General features: G+C 54.8%; 1 protein-coding gene across 1 annotated transcript in view; it reads left to right on the top strand.

Annotated features, from left to right (window-relative positions):
• The window catches only part of LOC139240112 (aquaporin-3-like), a 45,102-nt gene continuing 23,689 nt past the window's right edge, over window positions 1-21,413 (top strand). Inside the window, exons 1-2 of the mRNA XM_070868488.1 lie at window positions 1-249; window positions 2,918-3,032. Coding sequence (XP_070724589.1) covers window positions 3,025-3,032 — 8 coding nt within the window. The 5' untranslated portion in view covers window positions 1-249; window positions 2,918-3,024. The remainder of the gene's footprint in view (window positions 250-2,917; window positions 3,033-21,413) is intronic.

Raw genomic sequence — 21,413 nt, 5'->3', positions numbered from 1 at the left:
GAGTGCTGCACGGCGAGTCACAACTGAGACCTAACACAGCAAGATCCCACAAACAGCAATGAGATGAATGGCCAATTAAAGTCGCTGTTGGTTGAGGGATGATTGTTGGCCAGCCTAGTGGGGAGAACTTCCTTGCTCCTCTTCCAATAGCACCATGGGATATTTGACATCCACCTGAAGAGGCAGAATGTTCATGGCCTCCTATGAGAGACATCCTCACCTGACGAACGTACGAAGAATGGCGGACAGGTAAAGACTCTTTGGTCCATCTAGCCTGTGCCAAACTATCACGATTAATTGTGTATCACAATATAGACACTCTCCACCCAACCCGAAACTAAGTGATCTTCTGGGAGAGGGAAAAAACAGATGGGAAAAAAACCCAAGCCAATTTGGGGGAAAAAAATATCTTCTCCGAACCATCTAGGCGATTGGAACAAGTCCAGGAGATCACTCCGCCCCTAAATTCCCTGCAGTCCTCATCATAGACAGTCCCTCGAACGAGGATGACTTGCTTCCAAGCCAAAAGGGTTCACAGATGTTTCAATGAAGGACCCGATGTTCCAGTCCTGAATTCCAGTGGTATAAGATGCCTGTGGGTGGATTTTTTTAACGTGGGGTGGCCGTTGCACACCAGCCACCACACGGGCTTGACAGAGCGAGGTCTTGGTCCAGGGGCAAGGGTTAACCAGGACAACTGGAGACCAGCTCTGCTGCACGGGCCCAGTGCGCCCACATATCGCACAGTGTGGGCTGGGCCCTCGGCTCTTCTGGGCCCCATACCCTCATTCGCCGCTCCTCCGCCCCCGATCTCTCGCCGCTCCTCCGCCCCCGATCTCTCGCCGCTCCTCCGCCCCCGATCTCTCGCCGCTCCTCCGCCCCCGATCTCTCGCCGCTCCTCCGCCCCCGATCTCTCGCCGCTCCTCCGCCCCCGATCTCACTCCGCCCCGATCTCTCGCCGCTCCTCCGCCCCCGATCTCTCGCCGCTCCTCCGCCCCCGATCTCTCGCCGCTCCTCCGCCCCCGATCTCTCGCCGCTCCTCCGCCCCCGATCTCTCGCCGCTCCTCCGCCCCCGATCTCTCGCCGCTCCTCCGCCCCCGATCTCTCGCCGCTCCTCCGCCCCCGATCTCTCGCCGCTCCTCCGCCCCCGATCTCTCGCCGCTCCTCCGCCCCGATCTCTCGCCGCTCCTCCGCCCCCGATCTCACTCCGCCCCGATCCCGCGCCGCTCCTCCGCCCCGATCCCGCGCCGCTCCTCCGCCCCCGATCCCGCGCCGCTCCTCCGCCCCCGATCCCGCGCCGCTCCTCCGCCCCCGATCTCACACCGCTCCTCCGCTGTGTTCCGCCGATTTTCCAGCCCACGCTCTAACCGGCTTGGTGACGTCGCCCACCTCCAGGTCGTCGCACACTCGGGATGACTTGCGCCCTAGCTCGTTATACTCCCGACCTGCAGTGGTGTCCTTTCCTGCCGTGCCTGCCCTTCAGTACGAGGTGATCTCCGCCCCGGGCCAGAAAAAGGTCCAGCTCTCGCTTAAAGGAATTCAGCCATCAGCGTCCACTGCCTGTTCCAGAGATCCACTATTCCCTGGGGAACGACCCAGATCTGGCCCAGATCTGAACTTAAATTTGTGATCCCTCGTCCTTCCCAGCCCATTTAATTGGAACGCACTTTCAACTGTGAACTGTATGAACCTGTGAGTATGCTCACAGGTTTATAGAGCTGTTGAGGAGGGACTGGAGTACATCATCACCCCCGGCAACCAAATTTTAATTTGATTTTACATGTTTTAAAGTTTAATTTGTTTTAATTGCTGGTTTTAGTGTCCCCCTTCCATTTTATAGGGAGCACTTGTTAAAAAATTATGATTTTAGTGCCCCCCAAAAAACTATAAAAAATACAAAAAAAATACAAAAAAAAAGGGCCTTGAAAAATGTTTGGAGTGTCCCCCAGATTGGGGGGCACTTGATTTAACTGTTGATTTGTTTTCTCCAACCAAAAGAGTTGGAGAGCTGTTGATGTATAATTTGTGTTTCAATGCCCTAAAAAAAAAACAAGGGGACACTTGAAAATTTTTTGGAGTGTGCCTCCCCCTTTAATCAGGGGGTACTTGATTTAAGTTACAACTCAAAATAGTTGTCGAGCTGTTGCACAACTTGAGCCTCCTCCGGGAAATCCCCTCCGTGCCTTTCAGTTCTGCGCGGAGGGGATTCCTGAACGGGCTGCTCTTGCACACTCCCCACGTTGCCGTCCTCGTCTGCCGTCTGGACATGCCATGGCGTACCATCTTGCCACCCAGAGGCGGCGGGGGTCCCCTATGGAGTGCCCCCTACGCGGGAGTCCTCCCACTATTTATTGGGGACTTGGCCTGGAGGGTGGTGCACGGAGCAGTTGCGTGCAATAAGTTTTTAAGTCGGTTCACGGGCTCCCGGGCCGCCTGCAATTTCCGCGGTCTGGAGGAGTCCGTGTTCCATGTTTTCACGGAATGTACGAGGATGCAGCCCCTATTCCACTATTTAAAGGGGCTGCTCCTCAAATTCTGGCTGCACCTCAGTCCCACGCTCCTGCTCTTTGGGCACCCTGTGCGGAGGGGAGCGGGTAGGTCCGAGGGCCTCCTCGTAGGACTGCTCCTGGGCACGGCCAAGGGGGCCATCAGCCGGTCCAGGCAGCGGGCGGTCGAGGGGGTCGTTCAGCTCGACTGCCTGCCTCCCTTCCGCGGGTACATCCGAGCCGGGGTGTCCCAAGAGATGGAGCACGCGGTGTCCACCGGTACGCTCGCGGCCTTCCGCGTGAGGTGGGCGCCGGAGGGACTGGAGTGCATTGTCACCCCCGGCAACCAAATTTTAATGTGGCCCAGTTGACTGACCAAAGTTTAAGTTGTTTAATTGTGCCAGGGGGCACTTGATTTATTTGTTTTACAGGTGCAACGTAAAATAGTTGTAGAGCTGTTGCATTGTGAGTGGCTTAGCCAGTCATGTGATGTTCGCAAGATTCAATAAAACCCCGGCCAATTGGGTCTCGGACATCCATGATGAGGTATGCAGTTTTGAGCCTGGTGGATAAACCGGTAATGTGTAGTGTGATTGTTAAACCTTTGTTGATAAACAAACTAGTTCTTAATAGCAGTGTGTTATTATGAATTCTTATGCAAAGAACCCATGAAGCGATTAGGCATCGCACTGTCGGAGGGGCAGTACTGAGGGAGCGCCGCACTGTCGGAGGGGCGGTACTGAGGGAGCGCCGCACTGTCGGAGGGGCGGTACTGAGGGAGCGCCGCACTGTCGGAGGGACAGTACTGAGGGAGCGCCGCACTGTCGGAGGGGTAGTACTGAGGGAGCGCCGCACTGTCGGAGGGGAAGTACTGAGGGAGCGCCGCACTGTCGGAGGGACAGTACTGAGGGAGCGCCGCACTGTCGGAGGGACAGTACTGAGGGAGCGCCGCACTGTCGGAGGGGTAGTACTGAGGGAGCGCCGCACTGTCGGAGGGGCGGTACTGAGGGAGCGCCGCACTGTCGGAGGGGCGGTACTGAGGGAGCGCCGCACTGTCGGAGGGGCAGTACTGAGGGAGCGCCGCACTGTCGGAGGGGCGGTACTGAGGGAGCGCCGCACTGTCGGAGGGGCGGTACTGAGGGAGCGCCGCACTGTCGGAGGGGCGGTACTGAGGGAGCGGCGCACTGTCGGAGGGGCGGTACTGAGGGAGCGCCGCACTGTCGGAGGGGCAGTACTGAGGGAGCGCCGAACTGTCGGAGGGGCAGTACTGAGGGAGCGGCGCACTGTCGGAGGGGCGGTTCTGAGGGAGCGCCGCACTGTCGGAGGCGCGGTTCTGAGGGAGCGCCGCACTGTCGGAGGTGCCGTCTTTTGGCTGAGACGTTAAACCGAGGCCCCGTCTGCCCTCTCGGGTGGATGTAAAAGATCCCGGGGCCACTACTGGAAGAAGAGCAGGGGGAGTTCTCCCCGGTGTCCTGGGAGCCAATATTTATCCCTCAACCAACATCACTAAAACAGATGATCCGGGTCATTATCACATTGCTGTGTGTGGGAGCTTGCTGTGCGCAAATTGAGCTGCCGCGTTACCCACATTACAACAGCGACTGCACTGAGCCGTGCAGTGGTCGTGAAAGGCGCTATAGAAATGCAAGTCTGCCTTTTTGTTGCAGAGAGCCGGCACGGGCTCGACGGGCTGAATGGTGACCGTTTGCCGAGTCCACGTTCTGTGCTGTGTCCACCACACCCCCCCCCCCTCCCCAAGCCGGCTGTTTGAGGCGGGGGAGCCAGTCTCGGCAAGGTTGGCTTATCAGTTCGCCGTCGGGTGCTTGGAACTGGTCGGAGCAGAATCCCGATCCAGTTTTTCCCCCCGCCCGCCGTATGTCAGCTGCAGCCGGTTGCAACAGTCTGCTGCCCGTGTCGCCACGAACCAGCCTGAGCAGACGCGAGAACCCACCCTTGCCCGTACTGACTGTGACAGCCCACATAGCACACCGACCCGTTCGACAGGAATACCCGCTCCTCTGCGATCTTGGCATGCCGATTCTGCACATTGTGTCCAAAGAACACAATGTAGTACAGGTCCCACATGCTTCAGTCTCCCGAGTGCTTGAGGGGGGCGTGTTGGGGGAGCGGGGGATACAGTCCTGCCAATGCAGCAAAGCTCTTTACCGACAAACGGCAGGGCAGGGCTCACTGCAGGCTTCTCTCCCTTCCCCGTTCTCTCGGGCCGCAGGCCAGCGAGTGCTTCGTGACTTCCCAAACCGTCCACGGCACGGTGCTTCTCTCTCGCACTCTCTCTCTCGCGCGCCTCTGAGTCACAAGGTCGTGGGTCCAGTCCCCATTCCAGAGACTTGAGCTCATAATCCAGGCCGACGCTTCCCAGTGCTGAGGGAGCGCCAGACTGTGCTGTCGGAGGGGCAGTACTGAGGGAGCGCCGTACTGCGCTGTCGGAGGGGCGGTGCTGAGGGAGCGCCGTACTGCGCTGTCGGAGGGGCGGTACTGAGGGAGCGCCGTACTGCGCTGTCGGAGGGGCGGTACTGAGGGAGCGCCGTACTGCGCTGTCGGAGGGGCGGTGCTGAGGGAGCGCCGTACTGCGCTGTCGGAGGGGCGGTACTGAGGGAGCGCCGTGCTGCGCTGTCGGAGGGGCGGTGCTGAGGGAGCGCCGTACTGCGCTGTCAGAGGGGCAGTACTGAGGGAGTGCCGTACTGCGCTGTCGGAGGGGCAGTACTGAGGGAGTGCCGTACTGCGCTGTCGGAGGGGCAGTACTGTCGGAGTGGCAGTACTGAGGGAGCGCCGTACTGCGCTGTCGGGGGGTGGCATTGAGGGAACGCCGTACTGCGCTGTCGGAGGGGCAGTACTGAGGGAGCGCCGTACTGTCGGAGATGCTGTTTTTTGGATGAGACGTTAAACCGAGGCCCGTCTGCCCTCTCGGGTGGATGTAAAAGATCCCGGGGCCACTATTGGAAGAAGAGCAGGGGGAGTTCTCCCCGGTGTCCTGGGGCCAAGATTTATCCCTTAACCAACATCACTAAAACAGATGATCTGGGTCATTATCACATTGCTGTGTGTGGGAGCTTGCTGTGCGCAAATTGGCTGCTGTGTTTCCCACAATACAACAGTGACCACACTTCAAAAGTACTTCATTGGCTGTAAAGCGCTTTGAGACGTCCGGTGGTGGTGAAAGACGCTATAGAAATGCAAGTCTTTCAGTCGCTAGGCACCGAGATCAAAGTCTCACTTGAGAGTCTTCCAAGTCCCTCGGCCGAGGGAGTGCCGCACTGTCCGAGGCACCATCTTTCAGATGTTCAACCGAAGCCCTTTCCAACAATTTGATCATGTCCACTGTTACAAGGCCTTAAAAAAGCAAACCAAGAACTAGGGTTTATTTCTGGAGGGATAGAATTGGAAAGTAGGGAAGTTATGCTAAACCTGTATCGAACCTTGTTTAGACCACACTTGGAGCACTGCATACAGTTCTGGTCGCTGTGTTATAAAAAGGATGTAGAGGCACTGGAGAGGGTGCAGAGAAGATTTACAAGGATGATACCAGAAATGCGAGGGTACACATCAGGGAAGGATGAACACGCTGGGTCTCTTTACTCTTGAAAAGAGATGGTTGAGGGGTGACCTAATAGAGGTCTTTAAAATGATGAAAGGTTCCTATTTTGTATCTGTAAAGCATGCACTCCCATGTTCCGCCAGCAGGGAGCGCATCCCCTGAAGTCTGAAGGGATCCCAGCATCCCTTGGGAGCACTGTATACAAGCCGGCCCCTAAGGCCTGTTACTAACTCTGGAGTGTCTTATTGAAGACTGAGGTCACTGTTACTTTAACCTCCCTGTGTGCAGTCTCATCTGCGTTAGGAACACAATAATTGGCGACCAGCATACGAATCCAATGCAAAGATGCAGCAAACTGGGCATCCTGGAGAAGTTCTCGGAGGGTGAGGACTGGGAAGCCTATGTCGAATGGCTAGATCAGTACTTTGTGGCCAACGAGCTGGACGGAGAAGGAAGCGCTGCAAAATTGAGAGTGGTCCTCTTCACGGTCTGCGAGGCACCGACCTACAGCCTCATGAAGAATCTTCTGGCTCCGGTGAAACCCACAGATAACTCATATGAGGAGCTGTGTGCACTGGTTCGGGAGCATCTTAAACCGAGGGAGAGCGTGCTGATGGCGAGGTATCGGTTCTACACGTGCCAGCGATCTGAAGGTCAGGAAGTGGCGAGCTATGTCGCCGAGCTAGGGCGACTTGCAGGACAATGTGAGTTTGATGGTTACCTGGAGCAAATGCTCAGAGACTTTTTTGTACTGGGCATTGGCCACGAGACCATCCTACGGAAACGTTTGACTGTAGAGACACCGACCCTCAGTAAGGCCATTGCCATAGCACAGGCGTTTATGTCCACCAGTGATGACACCAAACAAATCTCTCAGCACACAAGTGCTAGCAATGTTCACAAATTAACTGGAACGGTGTTTGCGAGCAGAAATGTACAGGGCAGAACCCACGAGTCTGCAACTGCCAGCAGGCCTCAGGTGACCCGGATGACTGAGTCCCCAACAAAGGATGAATGCAAGGCAATTCACACCTTGTTGACGTTGTGGAGGCTTCCATTCAGCCTATTCATGCCGCTTCAAAGAGTATGTTTGCAAGAGTTGTGGAACAATGGGGTACCTCCAACGAGCTTCCAAACGAGCTGCAAGTTCTGCAAAACCTGCTAACCGCCACGTGGCAGAGGAAGATCGGTCCATGGTGGATCAAAGCAATTTCGAGCCTCAGAGAGAGGAGGCAGATGCTGAAGTACACTGGGTGCACACATTTTCGATGAAATATCCACCTATAATGCTAAACGTAAAATTGAATGGCTTATCCGTAGCCATGGAACTGGACACTGGCGTTAGCCAATCCATCATGAGTAAAAAGATGTTTGAGAGACTGGTGCAACAAGGCACTCAGACCAGCCCTGAGCCCCATCCACACGAAACTGAGAACGCACACCAAAGAGCTCATCACTGTCCTGGGCAGCGCCATGGTCAAGGTTACCTACGAGGGCACGGTGCACGAACTGCCACTCTGGATTGTCCCGGGCGATGGCCCCACACTGCTTGGAAGGAGCTGGCTGGGCAAAATCCGCTGGAACTGGGATGACATCCAAGCGCTATCACATGTCGATGAGGCCTCATGTACCCAGGTTCTTAACAAATTTCCTTCCCTTTTTGTGCCAGGCATTGAAAACTTTTCCGGGGCGAAGGTGCGGATCCACTTGGTCCCAGAGGCACGTCCCATTCACCACAAGGCATGAGCGGTACCTCACATGATGAGGGAGAGAGTGGAAATCGAGCTGGACAGGCTGCAACGCGAGGGCATCATCTCCCCAGTGGAATTCAGCGAGTGGGCCAGCCCAATTGTTCCAGTACTCAAAAGTGATGGCACGGTCAGGATTTGCGGCGATTATAAAGTAACTATTAATCGTTTCTCGCTACAGGACCAATACCCGCTACCTAAGGCAGACGACCTATTTGCGACGCTGGCAAGAGGCAAGGCATTCACCAAGCTTGATCTGACTTCGGCCTACATGATGCAGGAGCTGGAGGAGTCTTCGAAGGGCCTCACCTGCATTAACACGCACAAGGGACTGTTCATCTACAACAGATGCCCGTTTGGAATTCGGTCGGCTGCAGCGATCTTCCAGAGAAACATGGAGAGCCTACTCAAGTTGGTACCACACACTGTGGTCTTTCAGGACGACATATTGGTCACGGGTCGGGACACCGCCGAGCACCTACAAAACCTGGAGGAGGTCCTCCAGCGACTGGATCGCGTAGGGCTGTGGTTGAAGAGGTCGAAATGCGTCTTCATGGCAACAGAAGTGGAGGTTTTGGGGAGAAAGATCGTGGCGGATGGCATTCGGCCCACAGACGCCAAGACAGAGGCTATCAGGAACGCGCCCAGGCCACAGAACGTCACGGAGCTGCGGTCGTTCCTGGGACTCCTCAACTAGTTTGGTAACTTCTTACCGGGGTTAAGCACCCTTTTAGAGCCCCTACATGTGTTATTGCGCAAAGGTGAGAACTGGGTATGGGGAAAAAACCAAGTAATTGCTTTTGTGCTCCAACAAGCTGCTTGTATTGTATAACCCGTGTAAAAGACTTGTGCTAGCATGTGACGTGTCGTCTTACGGAGTTGGGTGTGTATTACAACAAGCTAACGTTGTGGGGAAGTTGCAACCTGTCGCCTATGCTTCCAGGAGCTTGTCGAAGGTCGAGAGGGCCTACAGCATGATTGAGAAAGAGGCATTAGCGTGTGTGTTTGGGGTAAAGAAAATGCATCAGTACCTGTTTGGCCTCAACTTTGAGCTGGAAACTGATCACAAGCCCCTCATATCCCTGTTTGCTGAAAACAAGGGGATAAATACTAATGCCTCAGCCCGCATACAAAGGTGGGCACTCGTGCTATCAGCATATAACCATACCATTCGCCACAGGCCAGGCACCGAGAACTGTGCGGATGCTCTCAGTCGGCTACCATTGCCCATCACTGGGGTGGAAATGGTGCAGCCTACAAACTTGTTGATGGTGGTGCAGCCCGCAGACTTACTGATGGTCATGGAAGTGTTTGAAAATGATAAATCACATGTCACGGCCCGCCAGATTAGGACTTGGACCAGCCAAGATCCTCTGCTGTCCCGAGTAAAAAAACTGTGTACTGCATGGGAGCTGGGCCAGCATCCCCGTTGAAATGCAAGAGCTAATCAAGCCGTCCCAGCGGTGAAAGGACGAGCTGTCCATTCAGGCAGACTGCCTGTTGTGGGGTAACCGCGTAGTGCTACCAAAGAAGGGCAGGGAGACGTTCATCTCGGATCTCCACAGCACACACCCGGGTATAGTAATGATGAAAGCGATAGTGTGGTGGCCCGGTATCGACTCTGACTTAGAGTCCTGTGTACGGCAATGCAGCGTATGTGCTCAGTTGAGCAACGCGCCCAGAGAGGCACCACTAAGTTTGTGGCCCTGGCCCTCCAGACCATGGTCGAGGATCCATGTCGACTATGCGGGCCTGTTTCTCGGTAAAATGGTCCTGGTGGTGGTGGATGCTTTTTCAAAATGGATTGAATGTGAAATAATGTCGGGAAGCACCGCCACCGCCACCATTGAAAGCCTGAGGGCCATGTTTGCCACTCACGGCCTGCCTGACATACTGGTCAGTGACAAAAGGCCATGTTTCACCAGTGCCGAATTTAAAGAATTCATGACCCGCAATGGGATCAAACATGTCACCTCGGCCCCGTTTAAACCAGCCTCCAATGGGCAGGCAGAGCGGGCAGTACAAACCATCAAACAGAGCCTTAAACAAGTCACAGAATGCTCACTCCAAACCCGCCTGTCCCGGGTACTGCTCAGCTACCGCACGAGACCCCACTCGCTCACAGGGGTGCCCCCGGCTGAGCTACTCATGAAAAGGACACTTAAAACCAGACTCTCGCTGGTTCACCCCAACCTGCATGATCAGGTAGAGAGCAGGCGGCAGCAACAAAATGTAAACGATGGTCGCGCCACTGTGTCACGGGAAATTGATCTGAATGACCCTGTGTATGTGCTAAACTATGGACATGGTCCCAAGTGGATCGCGGGCACGGTGATGGCTAAAGAAGGGAGTAGGGTGTTTGTAGTCAAACTAGACAATGGACAAATTTGCAGAAAGCACCTGGACCAAACGAGGCTGCGGTTCACAGACTGCCCTGAACAACCCACAGCACACACCACCTTTCTCAAGCCCACAACACACACCCAAAGGATCAACGACACCATCCCGGACAGGAAATCGAACCCATCACGCCCAACAGCCCAGCAAGGCCAGGCTCACCCAGCAGCCCTGCAGGGCCAACAACACGCCAGCCCAGCGAGGGCACAGCCAACACACCAGAACAGACATTTGTACCGAGGCGGTCCACCAGGGAAAGAAAGGCACCCGACCCCCTCACCTTGTAAATAGTTTTCACTTTGACTTTGCGCGGGGGGGGGGGGGGGGGAGCGGGGGAGTGATGTTGTGTATGTGTAAAGCATGCACTCCTATGTTCCGCCACCAGGGAGCGCATCCCCTGAAGTCCTAAGGGATCCCAGCATCCCTTGGGAGCACTGTATATAAGCCGGACCCTAAGGCCTGTTCCTCACTCTGGAGTGTCTTAATAAAGACTGAGGTCACTGTTACTTTAACCTCCCTGTGTGCAGCCTCTGTGTTAGGAACACAATAGTTTCGATAGAGCGAGTACACAGAGAGAATGTTTCCACTTGTGGGGAAGAACATAACTAGAGGCCATCAATATAAGCTAGTCACCAAGAAATCCAATAAGCCAGTCACATGATGTTCACAAGACTCAATAAAACCCCAGCCCATTGGCCCTACATCATCCACGATGAGGAATGCTGTTGTGAGTCTGGTGGGCGAACTGGTAATGTGTAGTGCGATTGTTAACCCAACTGTCTGAGGCTGAACCAGACTATTCGCAACCTTGGTGTCATACTTGACCCTGTAATGAGCTTCCGACCATGTATCGGCAGCAATACTAAGACCGCCTATTTCCACCTCTCTAACACCGCCCGTCTCTGCCCCCCACCTCAGCTCAGCTGAAACCCTCATCCGTGCCCTTGTTACCTCCAGACTTGACTATCCAATGCACTCCGGGCTGGCCTCCCATATTCTTCCCCACGTAAACTGCAGGTGATCCAAAACTCCCACTGCCCCGTGTCCTAACCCGCACCGAGTCCCACTCACCCATCACCCCCTGTGCTCGCTGCCCCGTGTCCTAACTCGCACCGAGTCCCGCTCACCCATCACCCCCTGTGCTCGCTGCCCCGTGTCCTAACTCGCACCCAGTCCCGCTCACCCATCACCCCCTGTGCTTGCTGTCACGTGTCCTAACTCGCACCGAGTCCCGCTCACCCATCACCCCCAGTGCTCGCTGCCCCGTGTCCTAATTCGCACCGAGTCCCGCTCACCCATCACCCCCTGTGCTCGTTGCCCCGTGTCCTAACTCGCACCGAGTCCCGCTCACCCATCACCCCCTGTGCTCGCTGCCCCCGTGTCCTAATTCGCACCGAGTCCCGCTCACCCATCACCCCCTGTGCTCGCTGCCCCGTGTCCTAACTCGCACCGAGTCCCGCTCACCCATCACCCCCAGTGCTCGCTGCCCCGTGTCCTAACTCGCACCGAGTCCCACTCACCCATCACCCCCTGTGCTTGCTGCCCCCGTGTCCTAACTCGCACCGAGTCCCGCTCACCCATCACCCCCTGTGCTCGCTGCCCCGTGTCCTAACTCGCACCGAGTCCCACTCACCCATCACCCCCTGTGCTTGCTGCCCCCGTGTCCTAATTCGCACCGAGTCCCGCTCACCCATCACCCCCTGTGCTCGCTGCCCCGTGTCCTAACTCGCACCGAGTCCCGCTCACCCATCACCCCCTGTGCTCGCTGCCCCGTGTCCTAACTCGCACCGAGTCCCACTCACCCATCACCCCCTGTGCTCGCTGCCCCGTGTCCTAACTCGCACCGAGTCCCGCTCACCCATCACCCCCTGTGCTCGCTGCCCCGTGTCCTAACTCGCACCGAGTCCCGCTCACCCATCACCCCCTGTGCTCGCTGCCCCGTGTCCTAACTCGCACCCAGTCCCGCTCACCCATCACCCCCTGTGCTTGCTGTCACGTGTCCTAACTCGCACCGAGTCCCGCTCACCCATCACCCCCAGTGCTCGCTGTCACGTGTCCTAACTCGCACCCAGTCCCGCTCATACATCACCCCCTGTGCTCGCTGCCCCGTGTCCTAACTCGCACCGAGTCCCGCTCACCCATCACCCCCTGTGCTCGCTGCCCCGTGTCCTAACTCGCACCGAGTCCCGCTCACCCATCTGCCCCGTGTCCTAACTCGCACCAAGTCCCGCTCAGCCATCACCCTCTGCGCCCGCTGACCTGTATTATCCCAGTTAAGCAACGCCTCGATTTCAAAATTCTCCATCCTTGTTTATAAAACCCTCCATGACCCTCGTCCCCTCCCTATCTCTGTAATCTTCAGCCCAACAACCCCCTGAGATGTCTATGCTCCTGAAATTCTGCCCTCTTGAGCATCCCTGATTATAATTGCTCCACCATTGGTGGCCGTGCCTTCAGCTGCCTGGGCCCCAAGCTCTGGAACTCCCTCCCTAAACCTCTCTGCCTCTCTACCTCTGTCTCCTCTTTCAAAACACTCCTTAAAACCTCCCTCTTTGACCAAGCTTTTGGTCACCTGCCCTAATTTTGACTTAAGTGTCAAACTTACCTAGTGTCAAACTTTTAACGTATAACACTCCTGTGAAGCGCCCTGGGACATTTCAGTGTGTTAAAGGCGCTATATAAATATAAGTTGTTGTTGTTAATTAACAAGCTCATGGTCTACAGGGCTGCAGTAATAGCCGCCCTCCTGTGTGGCTCAGAGACATGGACCATGTACAGTAGGCACCTCAAGTCGCTGGAGAAATAACCACCAACGATGTCTCCGCAAGATCCTGCAAATCCCCTGGGAGGACAGACGCACCAACGTTAGCGTCCTCGACCAGGCCAACATCCCCAGTATCGAAGCACTGACCACACTCGACCAGCTCCGCTGGGCAGGGCCACATTGTCCGCATGCCCCCGACACGAGACTCCCAAAGCAAGCGCTCTACTCGGAACTCCTTCACGGCAAACGAGCCAAAGGTGGGCAGAGGAAACGTTACAAGGGACCACCCTCAAAGCCTCCCTGATAAAGTGCAACATCCCCACCGACACCTGGGAGTCCCTGGGCCAAAGACCAGTCCGCCCTAAGTGGAGGAAGTGTATCCGGGAGGGCGCTGAGCACCTCGAGTCTCGTCGCCGAGAGCGTGCAGAAACCAAGCGCAGGCAGCGGAAGGAGCGTGCGGCAAACCCGTCCCACCCTCCCCTTCCCTCAACCGCTGTCTGTCCCACCTGTGACAGGGACTGTGGCTCTCTGATTGGGCTGTTCAGTCCCCGAAGGACTCGTGTTAAGAGTGGAAGCAAGTCTTCCTCGATTCCGAGGGACTGCCTATGATGATGATGATGAATGAGTAACTAGCGGGAATAGAGGGGTGCGAGGAGGCTGGTGAGGAGCACAATTGCCGGCTGAGTACTGCAGACTGTAACTCAATTCAGTCCCAATAGCGGATGGAGTCAATATCTCAGATTGGAGACATCCGTGTGTAACTGTAAAGGACAGCATCTGCTTGCACAAACCCTGCAGGCTACAAAGTGAGTCTTGTTCTTCAATGTACCCCGCAGATAACTGCAAACCACTGGATACTAAGAAAGAAAGACTTGCATTTATATAGCGCCTTTCACAATCTCACCACGTCCCAAACGCTTTACAGCCAATGAAGTACTTTTGGAGTGCAGTCACTGTTGTATTGTGGGAAACGCGGCAGCTCAATTTGCGCACAGCAAGCTCCCACACACAGCAATGTGATAATGACCCGGATCATCTGTTTTAGTGATGTTGGTTGAGGGATAAATATTGGCCCCAGGACACCGGGGAGAAATCCCCCTGCTCTTCTTCCAATAGTGGCCCCGGGATCTTTTACATCCACCCGAGAGGGCAGATGGGGCCTCGGTTTAATGTCTCATCCGAAAGGCATCTGCGACAGTACGGCGCTCCCTCGATACTGCCCCTCCGACAATGCAGCACTACCTCAGTACTGCCCCTCCGACAGTGCAGCACTACCTCAGTACTGCCCCTCCGACAGCGCAGTACGGCGCTCCCTCAGTACCGCCCCTCCGACAATGCAGTACGGCGCTCCCTCAGTACTGCCCCTCCGACAGCCCAGTACGGCGCTCCCTCAGCACCACCCCTCCGACAGCGCAGTACGGCGCTCCCTCAGTACCGCCCCTCCGACAGTGCAGTACGGCGCTCCCTCAGTACCGCCCCTCCGACAGCGCAGTACGGCGCTCCCTCAGTACCGTCCCTCCGACAATGCAGTACGGTGCTCCCTCAGTACTGCTCTTCGACCCTGAAAGATTAACTCTGTTTCCCTCTCCACGGACGCGTCCCGACTCGCTGAGATTTCCCGTTCTTAATACAGGTTCCAGCATCCGCAGTGTTTTGCTGTTGTTTACGTGTGTATACATATATCCTGTAGGGACTTTACATTGCGAGACTTGCTGTATGCGAATTTCTCAATGATGTCTCCCGTTTCAATAGTAGCCAATAAGTCATGTTTAATACACATGTGACCGGGGTGGTTTCTCATCTCTCATTGGCTATTCTGTTCAATTAATTTGGGAGGCCTTAATTTTTTTTTCCTGCATTTATTTGGTGGGGTGATGGTCTTTGGTGGGCCTGGGGCCCCACCCGCCCCCCTGGTTAATCAGCCCCTGGGCGAGCCAACGACTCCGCCAAGAACCGCGTCGGCCATTTTGTTTTTAAAGCGACAGTCCGCCGAAACGAAAGGGAACGCAATGGCCTTTTAATTGATCCCCCTCCCCCTTTTCTCGCTGTCCAATTTCTGACGTCGGTGACCTGACCCCCAAAGTGACGCCGAAATAAACGGTAACCCAATCTGTAAACAGGCAAGGTATCAGAACTCGATTCCCGTGCAGGTGCCACTTGTCGAGAATGTAAATCTTGCAATGCTCCATCACCCGTATGCCAAGAATGTACCCTTGGATGTGGAGTCAAATTCCTGCTGTCAAACAACAGTTATTTTTTTACAAGGAGCCTTTATCATAGTAAAACGACCCACGGAGCTTCACAGGAACGATTGTCAAAATTTGACACCAAAGGCGATATTGGGTTCAGGCAACCAAAAACTGGGACAAAGAAGTCGGTTTTAAGGAGGGTCTTAAAGGAGGAGAGAGAGGCGGAGGTTTAGGGTTTTTAAGTGTCAGCTGTGCCTCAGTAGCACCCTCGCCTCCGAGTCAGAAGGTTGTGGGCTCAAGTCCCACTCCAGGGACTTGAGCACATAATCCAGGCTGATATTCCAGTGCCAGTACTGAGGGAGCATTGTACTGCGCTGTTGGAGGGGCAGTACTGAGGGAGCGCCACACTGCGCTGTCAGAGGGGCAGTACTCAGGGAGCGCCATACTGTGCTGTTGGAGGGGCAGTATTGAGGGAGCATCACACTGTCGGAGGGGCTGTACTGAGGGAGCGCCGTACTGCGCTGTCGGAGGGGCAGTATTGAGGGAGCGCCATACTGCGTTGTCGGAGGGGCAGTACTGAGGGGGCGTCGTACTGCGCTGTTGGAGGGGCAGTGCTGAGGGAGCGCCGCACTGTTGGAGGGGCAGTACTGAAGGAGCGCAGCACTGCCAGTGGGGCAGTACGGAGGGGTATCTCTCTCTAGCCTCTAGTGGGGGTCGATCCCACGACCTTCTGCGCCAAAGGGACCCACGCCCCTCAGAACTGCCCCTCCGACACTCCCTCAGTACCGATCCTCCGACAGTGGGGCGCTCCCTCAGTACTGCTCCTCCGACAGTGCGGTGCTCCCTCAGTACTGCCCCTCCGACAGTGCGGCACTCCCTCAGTACTGCCCCTCCGATAGTGCGGCACTCCCTCAGTACTGCCCCTCCGACAGTGCGGCGCTCCCTCAGTACTGCCCCTCCGACAGTGCGGTGCTCCCTCAGTACTGCCCCTCCGGCAATGCGGCGCTCCCTCAGTACTGCCCCTCCGACAATGCGGCGCTCCCTCAGCACTGCCCCTCCGACAGTGCGGCGCTCTCTCAGCACTGCCCCTCCGACAGTGCGGCACTCCCTCAGTACTGCCCCTCCGACAGTACCCCCATAAATGTGGTGGCATGGGGTGGTGGGGGAAGGGGACTGGAAGTTTTGACACCGCATGGGGGGGCTGCAGTGAAGGAGGGGGGGTGATTGGCAGGCACAGTATTGGGATGGGGAGTAACTTGGAGGGGTGGGGACAGAACCAGCAGATCCCAACAGTTGTTGTTGCAGATCTTGATGTGGGTACCGTTGACAATGCTACAGCCTTTAACCTTGTGAACTGTCCCAAGGCGCTTCACAGGAGTATTTTGAGACAAAATATTTTACACCGAGCAACATAATTAGAAATTAGCACAGGTGACCAAAAGCTTGGCTACAAAGCAGTCGTGATACCCGCCCTCCTGTATGGCTCAGAGACATGGACCATGTACAGTAGACACCTCGAGTCGCTGGAGAAATACCACCAACGATGTCTCCGCAAGATCCTGCAAATCCCCTGGGAGAACAGGCGCACCAACATTAGCGTCCTCGACCAGGCCAACATCCCCAGCATCGAAGCACTGACCACACTCGACCAGCTCCGCTGGGCAGGGCCACATTGTCCGCATGCCCGACACGAGACTCCCAAAGCAAGCGCTCTACTCGGAACTCCTTCACGGTAAACGAGCCAAAGGTGGGCAAAGGAAACGTTACAAGGGACCACCCTCAAAGCCTCCCCTGATAAAGTGCAACATCCCCTCTGACACCTGGGAGTCCCTGGCCAAAGACCAGTCCGCCCTAAGTGGAGGAAGTGTATCCGGGAGGGCGCTGAGCACCTCGAGTCTCGTCATCGAGAGCGTGCAGAAACCAAGTGCAGGCAGCGGAAGGAGCGTGCGGCAAACCAGTCCCACTCACCCTTACATAGAAAATAGGTGCAGGAGTAGGCCATTTGGCCCTTCGAGTCCTGACCACCATTCAATATGATCATGGCTGATTAAGCAACTTCAGTACCCCATTCCTGCTTTCTCTCCATACCCCTTGATCCCTTTAGCCGGAAGGGCCACATCTAACTCCCTTTTGAATATATCTAACGAAATGGCCTCAACAACTTTCTGCGGTAGAGAATTCCACAGGTTCACAATTCTCTGAGTGAAGAAGTTTCTCCTCATCTCGGTCCTAAATGGCTTACCCCTTATCCTTTGACTGTGTCCCCTGGTTCTGGACTTCCCCAACATCGGGAACATTCTTCCTGCATCTAACCTGTCCAGTATTGCCAGAATGTTATAAGTTTCTATGAGATCCACTCTCATTCTTCTAAATTCCAGTGAATATAAGCCTAGTCGATCCAGTCTTTCTTCGTATGTCAGTCCTGTCATCCCGGGAATCCGTCTGGTGAACCTTCGCTGCACTCCCTCAATAGCAAGAATGTCCTTCCTCAGATTAGGAGACCAAAACTGCACATAATACTCAAGGTGTGGTCTCACCAAGGCCCTGTACAACTGCAGTAAGACCTCCCTGCTCCTATACTCAAATCCCCTAGCTATGAAGGCCAACATGCTATTTGCTTTCTTTACTGCCTGCTGTACCTGCATACCTACCTTCAATGACTGATGTACCATGACACCCAGGTCTTGTTGCACCTCCCCTTTTACTAATCTGTCACCATTCAGATAATAATCTGCCTTCCTGTTTTTGCCACCAAAGTGGATAACCTCACATTTATCCACATTATACTGCATCTGTCATGCATTTGCCCACTCACCTAACCTGTCCAAGTCACCCTGCAGCCTCTTAGCATCCTCCTCGCAGCTCACACTGCCACCCAGCTTAGTGTCATCTGCAAACTTGGAGATATCACATTCAATTCCTTCATCTAAATCATTAATATATATTGTAAATAGCTGAGGTCCCAGCACTGAACCCTGCGGCACTCCACTAGTCACTGCCTGCCATTCTGAAAAGGACCCATTTATCCCGATTCTCTGCTTCCTGTCTGCCAACCAGTTCTCTATCCACGTCAGCACATTATCCGCAATACCACGTACCTTGATTTTGCACACCAATCTCTTGTGTGGGACCTTGTCAAAAGCCTCAACCACTGTCTGTCCCACCTGTGACAGAGACTGTAATTCCCGTATCGGACTGTTCAGTCACCTGAGAACTCACATTTAGTGTGGAAGCAAGTCTTCCTCGACTCTGGAGGACTGCCTATGATGATGTTGGTCAAAGAGGTCGGTTTTAAGGAGCGTCTTGAAGGAGGAGAGAGAGACGGAGAGGTTTAGGGAGGGAGTTCCAGAGCTTGGGGTCCAGGCAGCTGAAGGCACGGCCACCGATGGGGGAGCGATAGAAATTGGGGGATGCTCAGGAGGGCAGAATTGGAGGATCGCAGAGATCTCGGGGGTGTGGTGGCGGTGGTGGTTGTGGGGCTAGAGGAGGTTACAGAGATAGGGAGGGGGCGAGGGCCATGGAGAGATTTGAAAACAAGGATGAGAATTTTGAAATTGAGGTGTTGCCGGACCGGGTCAGCAAGCACAGGGGGTGATGGGTGAGCGGGACTCGGTGCGAGTTGGGACACGGGGGCAGTGAGCACAGGGGGTGATGGGTGAGCGGGACTCGGTGCGAGTTAGGACACGGGGGCAGCGAGCACAGGGGGTGATGGGTGAGCGGGACTCGGTGCGAGTTAGGACACGGGGGCAGCGAGCACAGGGGGTGATGGGTGAGCGGGACTCGGTGTGAGTTAGGACACGGGGGCAGCGAGCACAGGGGGTGATGGGTGAACGGGACTCGGTGTGAGTTAGGACACGGGGCAGCGAGCACAGGGGGTGATGGGTGAGCGGGACTGGGTGTGAGTTAGGACACGGGGCAGCGAGCACAGGGGGTGATGGGTGAGCGGGACTCGGTGCGAGTTAGGACACGGGGGCAGCGAGCACAGGGGGTGTTGGGTGAGCGGGACTCGGTGCGAGTTAAGACATGGGGCAGCCGAGTTTTGGATCAACTCTAGTTTACGTGGGGTAGAATGTGGGAGACCAGCTAGGAGTCATTTGGAATAGTCACGTCTGGAGGTAGCAAAGGCACGGATGAGGGCTAAGGCTGTTGAATTCTCCCCATAATTGTGGTGGCATGGAGTGGGGGGAGCAGTAGAGAAGGGAGTACTGTAAGTTTGCACATTGCTCGGTGGGGGGCGGGGGGCAGTGGGGTGTGTGTGCAGAGAAGGGGGGTGATCGGCAGACACAGCATTGGGATGGGGAGTAACTTGGAGGGAGGGGTGGAGGCAGAAGCAGCAGATCCCACAGTGGGGGAGGGAGGAATGGGACCAGGAGCGTGCAGCTCAGTGATAGAATCCCTCAGCTCTTCCTGGGGATCGGATGATGGTCAGTGGAGAGGTCGGGGCGAAGGAGCGGCAAGAGATTGAAGAGGGACGTGAGTTCGAGGCCCAGGAGAGGCGAGGACCCCAGGGGCAGCACGGGCCCAGCCCACACTGTGTGATATGTGGGCGCACTAGGTCCGTGCAGCAGAGCTGGTCTCCAGTCGTCCTGGTTAACCCTTGCCCCTGGACCAAGACCTCGCTCTGTCAAGCCCGTGTGGTGGCTGGTGTGCAACGGTCACCCCATGTTAAAAAAATCCACCCACAGGCATCTTCCACCCTTCAGGATGGAGTTCGGGATCCGGAATATTGGGTCCTGCATTGAAACACCTGTGAACTCGTCGTTTTTTTGGTGTGGAAGCAAATCATCCTCGTTTCAAGGGCCCGCCTCTGATGATTAGGTGTTTGTGTGCGAGAGTGTGTTTGTGTGTGATGATGTGTGAGAGCTTGAGTGTGTGAGTGTGTGTGTGAGTGTGACTGTGTGTGTGTATGAGTCTGTGTGTGTGTGAGTCTATGTGTGTGAGTCTGTGTGAGTGTGATGATGTTATGACGATGTGAGAGTGTGTGTGTGAGTCTGTGTGAGAGAGTGTGTGAGTGTGATGATGTTATGACGATGTGAGTGTGAGTATAGAAAATAGGTGCAGGAGTAGGCCATTCGGCCCTTCAAGCCTGCACCGCCATTCAATGAGTTCATGGCTGAACATGCAACTTCAGTACCCCATTCCTGCTTTCTCGCCATACCCCTTGATCCCCCTAGTAGTAAGGACTACATCTAACTCCTTTTTGAATATATTTTGTGAATTGGCCTCAACAACTTTCTGTGGTAGAGAATTCCACAGGTTGATGATGTTATGATGATGTGAGAGTGTGTGTATGAGTTTGTGTGTGTGTGTGTGTGAGTGTGAGTGTGATGATGTTATGACGATGTGTGAGTCTGTGTGTGTGAGTCTGTGTGTGTGAGTGTCAGTGTGATGATGTTATGACGATGTGTGAGTGTGTGTGAGAGTCTGTGTGTGAGTATGATGTTATGACGATGTGAGAGTGTGAGTGTGTGTGTGAGTGTGATGATGTTATGACGATGTGAGAGTGTGTGTGTGTGAGTGTGATGATGTTATGACCATGTAAGAGTGTGTGTGTGAGTCTGTCTATGTGAGTGTGATGTTATGACGATGTGAGAGTGTGTGTGTGAGTGTGATGTTATGACCATGTGAGAGTGTGTGTGATGATGTTATGATGATGTGAGAGTGTGTGTGTGTGTGAGTGTGATGATGTTATGACTCAAATTCGTGGGGCATTGGAACAGGTTCTGGGGGAGGTGGGACCAGTACAAACTGGACGGTCTGCACTTGGGCAGGAACGGAACCAATGTCCTAGAGGGAGTGTTTGCTTGTGCTGTTGGTGAGGAGTTAAACTAATATGGCAGGGGGATGGGAACCAATACAGGGAGACAGAGGGAAACAAAAAGGAGACAAAAACAAAAAACAGAAAAGAGATGAGTAAAAGTGGAGGGCAGAGAAACCAAAGGCAAGAAACAAAAAGGGCCACTGAATATAAAAGGGCTGCAGGAGGGGTAAAAACTAAAAATCATGGTTTAAAAACGAGGATGAAAACATTCTACCTAAATGCACGCAGCATTCGAAATAAAGTAAATGAGTTGACGGCACAAATCATTACAAATGGGTATGATTTGGTGGCCATTACAGAAACATGGTTGCAAGGTGGCCAAGACTGGGAATTAAACATACAGGGGTATCTGACGATTCAGAAAGATAGGCAAGAAGGGAAAGGAGGTGGGGTAGCTCTGTTAATAAAGGATGATATCAGGGCAGTTGTGAGGGATGATATTGGCTCCAATG

Source organism: Pristiophorus japonicus, chromosome 30, assembly GCF_044704955.1.
Source record: "Pristiophorus japonicus isolate sPriJap1 chromosome 30, sPriJap1.hap1, whole genome shotgun sequence".
In the NCBI taxonomy this organism is placed as follows: domain Eukaryota; kingdom Metazoa; phylum Chordata; class Chondrichthyes; family Pristiophoridae; genus Pristiophorus; species Pristiophorus japonicus.
Note: the sequence above shows the minus strand (reverse complement) of the source record. Positions and strands in the feature narration are given on the sequence as shown.